This window comes from Atractosteus spatula, chromosome 2 (assembly GCF_055471065.1).
Source record: "Atractosteus spatula isolate fAtrSpa1 chromosome 2, fAtrSpa1.hap1, whole genome shotgun sequence".
NCBI lineage: Eukaryota > Metazoa > Chordata > Actinopteri > Semionotiformes > Lepisosteidae > Atractosteus > Atractosteus spatula.
This window is the reverse complement of record NC_142707.1, coordinates 3,580,718-3,593,848: the sequence shown is the minus strand read 5'-3', so window position 1 is coordinate 3,593,848 and position 13,131 is coordinate 3,580,718. Positions and strand designations below refer to the sequence as shown.

The 13,131-nt window shown below is 48.2% G+C and overlaps 1 protein-coding gene across 3 annotated transcripts in view; it reads right to left on the bottom strand.

Moving 5' to 3' along the window:
• The window catches only part of wnk3 (WNK lysine deficient protein kinase 3), an 83,064-nt gene that overhangs the window by 31,534 nt on the left and 38,399 nt on the right, over positions 1–13,131 (bottom strand). For all 3 annotated transcript variants that reach the window (XM_088940459.1, XM_088940467.1, XM_088940476.1), the window contains exons 3-10: positions 11,297–11,469; positions 9,606–9,826; positions 8,434–8,591; positions 7,610–7,698; positions 6,619–6,838; positions 5,428–5,758; positions 3,404–3,600; positions 668–790 (exon numbers count right to left, since the gene is read on the bottom strand). In XM_088940459.1, the coding sequence (XP_088796585.1) occupies positions 668–790; positions 3,404–3,600; positions 5,428–5,758; positions 6,619–6,838; positions 7,610–7,698; positions 8,434–8,591; positions 9,606–9,826; positions 11,297–11,469 (1,512 nt within the window). The remainder of the gene's footprint in view (positions 1–667; positions 791–3,403; positions 3,601–5,427; positions 5,759–6,618; positions 6,839–7,609; positions 7,699–8,433; positions 8,592–9,605; positions 9,827–11,296; positions 11,470–13,131) is intronic.

Here is a 13,131-nt window from a genome sequence, read left to right as displayed (position 1 = left end):
AGGGCTGTGTCATATTGCCTGGTGCTGATGGGTTGATGCTAACATGACATTACTGTTGCTTAACAGATCGCAGGCAGGCACCTGAAGTGGCAGCTTGACTGAAACACCTGAATTCCCCTCACAAATCCGGAGACAAGCTGCATTTACCTATGTCATTCTCCTAATCTTTTTACAATTGGGAGTTAGCCCTTATGAGAAACGGGATACTTCTGGGCTATGTGGCAAACCATATCTCCATGAGCGACTGCCTTTGCTTTCAGTCGTGAACGCACGAGCCCGCCCAGCAGGCCAGCAGAAACGCACGATGACACTGTGATGACAACTGAAGATCTGCGATGACGCGCGTCAAAAGCTGTCACACTTCCTCACGTTAAGCTCAAATGAGCTCTTTTGCTAATGGGAAATACCAATCGGAGTCTCTGACCGGGCAGAGCCCTGCCAACTTCATTCACCAGTAAAACAACCACAGAAGTGACACTGACAGGGAGTTTCACTGTCACTGTAAAATTTTAAAAAGTGTTTCTTTCCAGATTCATACTTCAGATTTTGAAGGAAACACCCAGGGTTCCCCAAGAGCCGAAATGCAAAGGCTTTCCGTTATCCTGTCATGCTGTTCTCACTGCCGGAGTGTGTCCCTGCCTGCTGCCCAGGAGGATGAGGGCCGTACCTGTGGCTGGGCTCCGGCCTGTATCAGCTGGTAGGACTGGGCAGGGAGCTGGGCTGCCAGTGGGGAAGCAGTGGGCAAGGACTGCTGCTGAGGATGGTGCTGGGGGTATCCTGGTCCGGGCATCTGAGTGACAAGGGACAGGAGAGAGAGGGATGAGCCAGGGTACTCCTCAAGAACACTGGGACGAGCAGCACTTACCCACATTATCCTCCTGGGACCGGGCTTGTTAAGATTAGGGGTTAACCCATAGGAGACGCAGGATGCCTCTGAGTTATGTGCAGAAGGCACTGCAGCAGCACAGCTGGTTTCAGGGCCAGCTGGGGAGGGTGTGCATGTTTAAATAGCCCCCGCCCACATCCAGGGAAACTAGGCTGGCATCTGTGTCTCCAGCTAACAGGGAGGGAGCGACAGAGCTGCGTACAGCATCTTCCCCACCGGACATAATACAAAACTAACAAAGCGCAGCCCAGAAGCATCCTGGAACCGGGACATTTTTAAACCTCAGTAGGACACAATAAAACAGTTTGTGGAACAGGCTACATGTACGAACACGTAAAATGTAACTTCATGTATGAACATGTAACAGTGTGGTACATACAGAGGCCAGTCACTAAACAGAAAACTTGGAAGACACCAGAGAGCTCCCCAGCGGACAGGAGCACTGGGAATGGCCAAGACCAGATATTCACATACGAGAGGAATGAAGAGGGCACCACGTCAGAAAGCAGTCACCACTGAGGAATGAATTTCTTTCACACAAACACCTGAAAAATAGACTGAAGACTAGAGTTTGTTTGGGGGACTATTCTGAGCAGGAGTTTGGGCCACATCCAGCGACAAGGCTAATTTGACATAACTGAAGCCCTTTGTGTTGTTTTCAATGAATCTAAAAGGAATCAACCCTCACAATGAAGAGTGAACCAAGTGCCTGGTGCAGCACTGCTCCAAAGTACTGTGCCTGAACTCAATGCAAGCCTTGTTTGCTCTCCATTAAGCATTTTCTAGCATTGCTTAAATGTTTTTTCTTTCCCCTCATGTATTTTTAATTCAGTGGGACAGAGAGGCTCCAGCGCGCAGTTCCATTAATGTGGCATTGTTCTCTACTAAGAGTCTGACAAAACCCCAAGATTAAAACAAGAACCCACGCCACCAACCCAACAGGAGGCTGTCCAGGTTTGTGCCCACCACACTTCCAGCACTCTGTGACGCCTGCGTGCCTGCATTTTTACAGCCTGGTTCGGTGGTGCACAAACCTATCCAGACACGGGACTGCTACGTTTTTTTGCATCCACATTGTTTCGCCTCTGGTGCTGTTTTGGAAGACTAGGGTGAAGAGGCAAGAGATGAGCCGACTGAGGTCTGTCAGGCTAAAAGCCAAGTTAGGGAACTTGCTGAGGCGCAGTGCAATCGGGATAAAAGCATGGCAGCGCGTTGGGAGGCGTCGTGAACTGTGAGGCAATGGCAAAGCGAACTCATGGCTCAGGCGTTATTAACTGCAGAAAAACCTTGCATATTGACAGTGGTTACACTCTGTAAGAAGGAGCCTGCTGGTTTTAACAAGGCAGAGCTCTGTATCTTGTCCCCACTGAGCTCATCTCTGATTCATGGCTCCTTATCCGCCGTCTTTTGCCTGATTCAGACGCTGTCAGCAGCTTAGGCAGCGGTAACAAACACTGCGTGCACTTGAGTGCTCTTTATGTACAAAAAAATGGTAAAATGGAAAAAAAGCATGAGAAAAAACAATAAAGGCAAGACCAGGTACACACATGTACAGTCTGCCCTTTGCTTTCCTTATCAGTGTAAATAATGGCTTTTCTCACACGCCATGAATTAAAAAGTGCAAAGCAAATAGCGGCTTGGTCTCCTCACAGTCAATGTGATGTACACTTTCTCATCAAATACCTTTGTACATGGGTTATTAGTTTCTTATTTAAACAAAATAATAATAGTTAAATAAATATGGAAATATACCTGTGCAAATATATATCAGGCTACTATCAGTTCAATATTACCCAGCGCAGATGTCTGATATCTGAACAGAGAAGGTGGAAGGCAGAGGGTAGGCAGACAGCTGTGGAGAAGACTGGGAAGGTACAGAGGCGAATAGTGAGAGGAAAGCAGAGGTGCAGAGACAGCTCAAGAGCCTTGAGATGTACATAGAGGTACAAAGTAACACAGCTATAGGGAGCTTTACCTGAGGCCTGCAAAGGTACAAGCAGTATGGTATAGAAATGTATTGGGAACTACAGAAGTACAGAAAGATAGAGAGCTGAGATTCCCTGCTGAGGTGTCTGGGACCTTGGTGTCCACAGGTTGCAGCTGATCTATCAGTAAATTTAAACAAGCCATTAACTGAAGAAATAATTTGCAAGTTTAACCTCACTAATTGTCTTCATTGTTGAGAGGAGAAGCTAGGAGGTTATAATAATAATTCCTTAAACTTATATAGCGCTTTTCTAGACACTCCACTCAAAGCATTTTACAGTAATGGGGATCTCCTCCACCACCACCAGTGTGCAACATCCATCCACCTTATGACAAAATCTTTACTGGAGCTCTGGAAGCTTGTCGGACAGTGTCTAATAGGTCAGTGTCTCCTGTACTTCAGACAGTTAATGGCTCAGTAACGCAACAGCTCAGAGAAAGCCAACTGCAAGACACGTGGCTCCTGGGGAGCAGGGCAGGAGGAGAGACACGGGGGATGTAGCGAGCGACAGAGAAGGAGGGCTGACTCACGGAGGTGGCGTTCTGGTAGGCTGCAGCGTGCGCCTGCTGGTACTGCAGGTGCTGTTGGTGCAGTCCAGACTCCCCCTGCGACGGGGGCCCTTGGTGCTGTCCACTGACCAGCGGTTCAGAACTCACGGCATAGCTCCTAGCCAGGGGGTCAGAGGTCACCGCGGCTCCCCCACAGCTCTCCCCCAGTATCCCCTCCCCTAGGAAGCAAAAAAACACCAAGGCCTTTGTTTACACTGCAGGTTATTTATTACTCTCCCAAGTGTGGCAAGAGGTCATTTCCGAGGCCAGATGAAGACATCATGGAAAGAGAAGCTAATGTCCCCGTATCATATCCCCAATTCCCGATTGGGCCTGCTCTCAGTTCAGTATCCTAAAGGATAAAAAGGCACTTGCCTACAGAACTCTTTTATGATGTTTTTTAGAGAGTACAGTCAATGACCTGAACTGCTTCGATTTATCAGTGCTTTCATTGCTTCTGTGTTATTTTGTTATGTCTTTTATTTTCTCCCTCTTCTTTTGGTTCAGTTCACTTATTTTTTCGGGTTTCAGATCTTTTTCCTTGTGGCTGGCTGAACTTTGCTTTGACTGAACCTTCTGTGAAAGATGCTATAGAAGAATATTGATTGATAACTCAGAAGCGATAAGCATGACTATTCGGTGGTGCGGTGGCTCTGTGGCTCAGGCTGTGCGCCTGTGGCTGGAAGGTTTCTGGTTCGTATCCCACAGCCGGCAGAGGAATCCTACTCCGTTGGGCCCCTGAGCAAGGCCCTTCACCCCAACTGCTCCAGGGGTGCTGTATAAATGGCTGACCCTGCGCTCTGACCCCAAGCTTCTCTCCCTGTCTGTGTGTCTCATGGAGAGCAAGCTGGGGTCTGTGAAAAGACAAATTCCTACTAAAAGAAATTGGATATGGCCAATAAACTGATCTTATCTTATTATTCTATATTCATAATAGTTTGATTCTCTGTGGTGAATAAGGTGCCAAAAAGACTGGGGATTATATTAATAAAATAGCACCTTTCACTGGTAGGTTGTCACACATTGATCACTTTTCTCTGACTAAACATGCCACCTTATTTTGGGAGGGCATCTCCATTGTTAGCTACTGTATGTCTGTTGGCCTCCAGGCTGCAGCACAATTAGATTTAGCCTGAAATGGCTGAAAATATTTCATACTAATGACAGATCATTCAGACTCTGCTTTAAACCAGTACTGGTAGTGCCACATTACAGACGAGAACAGGGAAGAGTCTGATTACATCACCACTTTGACGTAGGTGAATTCATGCAGCTTCCTTTGTCTCCAAATGACTTTAAAATTCTTAGTATTTTATAGCTTTGCATTTCACAGATGTGAAATTTAAATTAAAAAGCAAACCAACATGTAATAAGAAAACAAACACTACAAACACTATAGATTGGTGCACACAAAGTTACATTGGACTTTGCAACTACGTTTGCACATCTCCCTGGCAACAGAAGAGCTCAGCCTGCCTGGGTTTATTGCAGTGCAGAGGGACAGCATAATTAGAGCAATTTTGATGTGGCAAACAATGACATCATTGTGGACTTTAGCTCCAGTCCAGACTGTTGCCCTCGCTTTCCGAATGGAAAGTACATGCTTCAATCACCTCTCACACACTAAGTAAAAGGATCTTTTTAACTACAGCTCTGCGCAGCGCACACATTGACTTTTATTCCCACTTCCCTTTGATCTTTCCTGGAGTTTTTACAGTTTCCGAGTACATCTGGGAGGCGATGCCAAAACCCTCGCGATTATACTAGAGAACCAACCCGCCGATTTTTTAAAGGCCTTTGCTCCACAGAACAGTCTGCTCCTGGGGCTGCTTGCAAGCGTTAAAACTTTGCTGCCAAAAACAGTTTATGTTTGACTAGTAATGGGCACTGCACTGTAACTAGGCAGTGTTTCAAACAAACACCCTATCGGTAAAGTAGCTGTAGGACCTTTAAGGTAGTGCAGGCCAGCAGGGTGCCATCGCAGCAGTGCCGTTTGTGGGCTGTACCTGCAGGGGGAGCTGCGGCTGGCAGGGAGGCCTGCTGGAGCTGCAGCTGGAGTTGCTGCAGCCTGACATGCTGGTCCACCTCCGGCAGCTCCTCGGGCTCAGGGCCGCCCGGCACCCCTGCCAGCAGGCCGGCGGAGGAGAGGCCGCCGAGCTGGGAGGAGGAGGAGGAGGGCACGGCGCCCCCCAGGGACAGGGGCTGGGAGTCGCGCCTCTCCTCGTAGCCCCTCAGCAGCTGCCTCCGCTCGCGGGACTTCTTGATGAGCGTGACCCGGTCGCGGATGGACTTGCCCACCACCTTGGCGTCGCTCTCGTGAAAGAAGCCTGACTTCACCTGCCGGGAGAGAGAGAGAAGAATTTTTTTTGCGTTAAAACACAACAGCCTTACAGCGCTGCTCTTACTGCTGCTGCGAATAATGCTAATAACAATTACTCATTTATTCCTTTTTCCCTTATTCATTTATTCCTTTTTTTAATTGTATAATTTTAGCTAGAGTGTTTTTTCCTCCTTACTTCTGGTCTTTTCCGTTCTGTATTCACAACATGTATGGTCACTTGCTTTGTTAAGCACCTTGGGGCAACCTGTTCAGGCACTATATAAAAATGAATTGAACTGAATAATGATGCAGCGGTTGCAGTTGTTGTGATCGCTGTTATTGGCACTGTTACACAGCTATTAAAGGCAACAGTGCTGCTGCTGCTGCTATCAACACCACTACCACAGCTTTTACTTCTGCCCCTTTCAAACCTTCCCACAGGGTGCATTAACCCCATTCTCTCTCTCTCATCTGCTCTTTCTCTCACCCCACCCATCCATCCCTTTCCTAACCCGCTTATCCAGCCCAGAGCGGAGGGGCAGCCAGAGCCTTTCCTGGCAGGCAACCGGCTTGCTGGTCGGGACCGCCAGTCCATCACAGGGAACACCCAGACACACGCTCACACCAGAGCCACTTTTCCCAGAAGCCAACCAGCCGTCAAGTACGTCTGTGGACTGTGGGACGAAACCTGTCAGGAGAGTTCCCGGAGGAAGCCACCGCTAACACGGGAAGAACATACAAACTCCACACGGGGAGCACCACAGCAATCGAACCCAGGGCCCCCAGCACTGCGAGGAAGCGATGCTGACCACCGCGCCGCCCTTCTCTCACTCCGTCAATCACAGTGAGGTACAGCACTGTTTACTCCCTCTCTCACCATCTCCAGGGCCACCTCCTCAGCCACGTCGTTCTCCAGGTCGTAGCTGAACTCAATGGCCTCGTTGTCCTTGTGCTTGCCCTTCAGTTTCTTGGGGTCCTCCACCCAGATCCTGAGGGCCAGGGACTCCTTCACCCCGTCGTCGTCCTCCGCCAGCTCCACCCGCACGCCCGTGTCCTCCCCAAAGAAGGCATGGGTCAGCAGGTCCTTTATAGACAGCCTGAGAGGAAAAGAGGCCGGGAGAGAGATGACTTCCCCAGAATAACAAATCTAATCCATCCCAGAATTCCCACACCTGCCCCAACCAGAACAGCTTCAGGTTATTCTGGGGGGAGGAAAACGCAACAGAGCTGTAGCCCCTGTATGTGATCTCCTGTCACGGCCTGAGGGACAGAGATCTCAGATGACAACAACTATAAGAAGAATGTTTTTGTTGTAATAGTCTGTACTTGTCCTGTAACTGCTATTGCTTTTGGCAACACTCGTCATTAGCCACAGCAATGAAGCTTATTGGATTTGAGTTTGAGAGACAGAGAGGTAGAAATGGTGATAAGCAATGGCGAGAAAGAGAAAGAGGAACTTTGTTGTTATTTACATCAACGTTATTAGGTATTTAATGAAAATGCTTAGGGACTGGATTTAAGGGGGGTGAAAGAGTGGAACCGTAGACAGAGGAGACACTAATCACAGGAGTTGGAGAAGAGGGAAGAGTGAGAGAGAGGAGACACTTAACACAGTAATTAACACAGAGAGGGAGACAGTAAGATAAACAGAGGAAGGGTAGCTGGGATTGTGGGGGAGTTATTAGCAGATGTACTGTAGGTAACGCGGTGAAACTGAGCGCAAGCGAGCGGGAGGAAGGAGAACTAGAGACACAGAAAAGAAAAAAGTGAAGAGAAGCAGCAGCAGAAGGGAGAGGAATATATAGGAGGGACGGACACGGAGCAAGAGGCCCTGCATCGCAGCCTCGCTGGCTTGGAGGCACACCCACCTCTGGCTCTTGTTCTGGCGGATGCAGCCCTCGATGATCTCCTTGATCTCGGGGTCGCTCACCTTGTCAAAGCTGGCGGGCTTAATGCCCTGCAGAGGCAGGAAGGGTGAGAGAAGGAGTGAGTGGGGAAAATCACACAACCAACCCCCACCACCACCACCAAAAAAAACAACAAAAAACAGCAGTGATTTACGAACGAATGTTGGGACGATGGCTTTTCACTATGCAGAAAATAAACACTTGAATGTGTACGTTTTATCATGACCCCCTTACTGTGAAACTCACATACTCCTTAAGTGTAGAAACTATATTAACCAACACGGCAGTTAGATCTTCCATCCATTTGTTTTCTAACCAGTTCATCCAATTCAGTGCGGCAGGGGAGACGGAGCTTATCCCAGAAAGGAACGGGCGCAAGGCAGGGCACACCCCTGGACAAGACACCAGTCCGTCAGAGGGCTGACAGACACAGACACACACACACTCACGCCAGGGTCAATTTTCCCAGAAGCCAATTAACCCACCAGCATGTCTTTGGACTGTGGGAGGACACCAGAGCACCCGGAGGAAACCCACACGAGCTTGGGGAGAACATGCAATCTCCACATAGACAGCACCCCAGGTCCGGAATTGAACCCAGGACCCCAGCATTGCATGGTGGCAATGCTAACCACCGTGCGCAGCCTCCAGTTTGATCTTTTTGCAGGTAAAAGATGATCAATACATGCACAAAATCCGTGCCTGCAGATATATGATCTCTATACTTTGTGAGGGGAGACGGTGTGATTCAGGAAGTGGGGAAACGCAGGGAAAGAGAGACTCACGCTAGTGACTTTGCGGTAGATCTGAGCGGCATTCTGGCACTCGGAGTAGGGATACTCTGATGTGGCCATCTCCAGCATGCACATCCCAAACGCATAAACATCCACAGACTCATCATAGTGCTCCTCGTACATCTCCGGGGCCATGAACTCTGGGGTACCTGAGAGAGACGGGGGAGAGAATGCTGCACTGTGAGAAATACTCTGGGATTAGACATTCACTGTTCCCTAAAATAGCAAATCGAATCCCAGAATTCCCACCCCTGACAGAATCAGAACAGCTCCCGATCCTACTGGGGGAGGAAACTCAATAGAGCTGCAGCCCAGTATATCACCTCCTGTCACAGCCTGAGGGACCCTGAGCCTGTCTCCCAGTGATGATTTATGTGATGTATAAAAATGTCCAATAATATGTCTGCAATGTAACAGTCAGTAATTATTGTACCTGCATGGTAAAGAAGGGAAAGAAGAGGAGGAAGCTTGAGAGGGAGGGGTCAGAGGCAGAGCAAAAGCGGAAATAAGGAAGCCGTAAAACAGGAGGGACAAGGAGGGACATGGGGTTCAGAGGGGCAGGGGGCACAGAGAAGAAGACTGCCCAGAGAGAAAGTGAGGTACCCAGGAATGCAGACAAACATAGAAGAGAGGGGATCCCAGTGGCAGGAGACAGAGACAGAGGCAGAGAAGAAAACAATGTCTATGTGATTACTTAATTCATGCATATTAATGATTAATAACATTAATACTGTCCTCATCATGACTAATACATTTCTTTATTACTCTGTGCAATTTATAGATACTGTTTAGAGTGACACGACTGTATGACTGCTTCTGCGTCAGAGCAATTTAAACCTCTCACTACAAAGGGCAAAGGGTGAAACAGCCACTTCACTATTCTCTCTTTCATACGCTGCAGACACCGATGACATTCACTCAGTGCGATACTGCTAGTTTGAGGCAATTCGGGGTCATGCCTGCGAAGTGTCTCATAAACACGTTCGCCCAAGAGCTCAGATTAAAAAAGACTGCCAAAGGTGTATCAGAAGGGAATGCAATCTTCCGGCACGCGATATCGCTCCTTGCATGTGACATCGCTACTTGTGTGTGACATCACTGCGAGTGTGTGACATCATCGACTGCAGTGCCGTTGTCCGCTGCTGCTCTGACGGTGGCCATACCGATGACGCTCTTGGCGAAGGAGGTGCGCATGAGTGTGGCAAGGCCGAGGTCGCCGATCTTCACCGAGCCCGTGGGGCCCGTGATGAAGATGTTGTCGCACTTCAGGTCGCGGTGGATGATGGGAGGGGTCCTGGTGTGCAGGAAGTGGAGGCCCTTCAGGATCTGACGGCACCAGCTGCGCAGCACCTTGGGCTTCATCACCTTGAAGCGCTTCAGGTACCTGGACAGGCAGGGGGAAGGGCTGGTTCGGTCAGCCAGCCGGGCACTGACCCCTCTACACTCCCACACACGCACACACAGGTTCCACTCCAGTCCGGCACGGCTCCCTCAGGACAGGGACAGACACCTTCCGCTGCTCTTTCATGGCAAGCGCGCGGGCAACAGCACGGCCCCCTGCAGCTGTCAAAGCCACCTGCTTCCTTTCTTTCATACCGCACACCTCTTACCAAACTCTCACCACTGACAAAGTTCCCATCCTGTAAGATACAGGATTTAATGGGCATGTTTAAATATGAAAACCTGCAGTTCATGGTTCTGCCTGAGGCATGCTGACAGGGCAGTGCAGACAATGCAGATAAGGCAGCAGAGACAATGTTAGGGTCAAACAGGGAGTCCCCATTACCTGTAAAGCGCTTTGAGTGGAGTGTCCAGAAAAGCGCTATATACAGTAAGTGTAAGAAGTTATTGTTATTATTATTATTATTATTATTATTATTATTATTATTATTATTATTATTAAATCCTTCATCCACAAGAGAGCCAATCCACACCAACAGCCTAATTCAGAGAAAAATATTCTTATTTCATACTTGGGATTCTACATGGGACTGGGACCAGGGATGCGGACCACTGCTATTGCAGATATTGAAACTGAGAAAACACTGCAGTAAACAGCTGAGAAGAGCTACTTTCTCATTGCGTTGAGAGATGATTTCACTTGTCAAAGGCAGGTTCAATGTCAGAGACATGGATTTGACACATGCACCCTTCCCTAAACTTTGACTTTCACGTGCGCAGTGCTTGCAAGACAGCCTTGCTCATTTGCGTAACACTGCGCGTGTTCAGGCTGTGTTTGCCACTGGCCGATGCTGAAAGGTTAGTTCATGCATTCGTCACCTTCAGACTAGATTAGTAGAATGCACTACCTTGCAGCCTGCCCAGCAGCACTTTACGAAGGCACCAAAGCATTCAGGGTGCAGTCCTTTGTGTTTAAGAATGAAAATCTTGCTCTCACATTTCATCCATATTATCCTGGCTTCACTGGCTATTTATACAATTTTGAGGTGACTTTACAATTGTATAACTCACTTAAAGGAACATTAAGGGTCACGTCTCCTTAAATTACTGACGTGCTGAAGTAACCCACCAAACTCCACCCTGCAAACTCACTAATACACCCAGCTAGACTTCAAAATTCCCTGCCAAAATGCTATTGCAAATTACAGGTCACTGGAGATGCTCAAACTTTCTTTAAAAACACTATTTTTTCCCCACAGTCTTGTATTTTTATCAATTAGTAAGATAAAGTCTTTTAAACTTGGTTTGGTGTTTTGTTGTTTTTTAAATTAGCTGGTGAGAGGTGTTATATAAATAAAAGATGTTAAGGTGCTATTAAGACTACTGAACAAACGGCCAATTGCACGGACAGTGTGACTGCTGAGTGAGTTCACGGTGAGAGGGGAGCACTGACGTTTTGAGGGTGCCAGAGGTCATGAGTTCGGTGACAAGGACAATGCACTTCTTGCCCTTGAGTGCGGACTCCCAGGAGTCGTAGAAGCGCACGATGTTGGGGTGCTGCAGCCCCTTCAGCATCTCCGCCTCCTCCTTAAACCTCTGCTGCTCTGCCTTGGTCAGCTTCCGGTCCTGAGGGGGGAAGAGAGAGAGAGAGAGAACGCTGAATCTATACTGTGAATGTGCTCCACAGTCTCCACAGACACTGACACTGAATCTACACTGTGAATGTGCTCCACAGTCTCCACAGACAGACACTGACACTGAATCTACACTGTAAATGTGCTCCACAGTCTCCACAGACAGACACTGACACTGAATCTACACTGTGAATGTGCTCCACAGAGTCTCCACAGACAGACACTGACACTGAATCTACACTGTGAATGTGCTCCACAGTCTCCACAGACAGACACTGACACTGAACCTACACTGTGAATGTGCTCCACAGTCTCCACAGACAGACACTGACACTGAATCTACACTGTGAATGTTCTCCACAGTCTCCACAGACAGACACAGACACTGAATCTACACTGTGAATGTTCTCCACAGTCTCCACAGACAGACACTGACACTGAATCTACACTGTGAATGTGCTCCACAGAGTCTCCACAGACACTGACACTGAATCTACACTGTGAATGTGCTCCACAGAGTCTCCACAGACAGACACTGACACTGAATCTACACTGTGAATGGGCTCCACAGAGTCTCCACAGACACTGACACTGAATCTACACTGTGAATGTGCTCCACAGTCTCCACAGACACTGACACTGAATCTACTCTGTCTCTATATCATTGTCACTGCACTATACACACCATACATGCAGAAGAGATACAGCACTGAACATAAACTGTCACAGGTATAAATAGGGGTGAGTTTGCCCTGACCTGACACTAAATGGGTTAGAAATTGCCAAGTGATCAGAATTGATGTTCATGCTCACACTCGGTAATGCGTCTTAGTTTGTGTCTGTCATGCTGCAGTGAGGACTCAGGAACTGCACTTTGGGAGAGAATGACCTTCACCACTGTTTCCACTTTTCTTAAATAAATGTCTAATGGAATAGATCGCTGAGATTATGGGACTGTAGTCTTACTTTTACAGTCAGAATTTTTTTAATTATATGGATATGGATATGGATCTACAAATCGCTCCTTTTCATCTCGGCTCACGGCAGGGACTCTCACGAGGAGGGGCAGACTGGGTGCCCTGATCCGCGCTCTCGTTGAGCCACGTGTGTTTTCTCACACTGAAAGATCTGCGGGAACTTCCAGGACGGTGGTTGCTGACCAGAGGGAAGGCTCATCCCTGGTTTACATAGTACATCACTGCAAGTCCGGAGGCTCCCAGGAAGTTGAGAAAGGGAGCTGGGAAAGCCTTGGTGAAGGGATACCAGCCCCACCCTCAGTGAAGCCTGGGGCACCCCAGTCACGTTCAGCTCATCACGTGACTCAGGGTCAATCTCGCAAGCTCTTCCTTTGCTCCTGCGAACAGCTTTAATCACAGAGTCACTCGCAGGCCAGTTTCTTTTCATCACACAGTGTATGACAGTTGTTGTGGTAAAGCCCTGCCATTTTGAAATTAACTACCTCCCTACAACACCACCATAAAAACACAGGAACTGTACAGTGTTTCCCCACAAGTCTGCACCACAAAGTATAAGAGCGCATGTCCTGCATGACGCTCAAGAGCAAGCTGTGTTAGTCTGCTTTGTTCAGTGAGGACTCCAGGCAAAAAATTACCCAGGGCCTTTACAGATGCTAGAAAACAAAAAAAAATGAAAC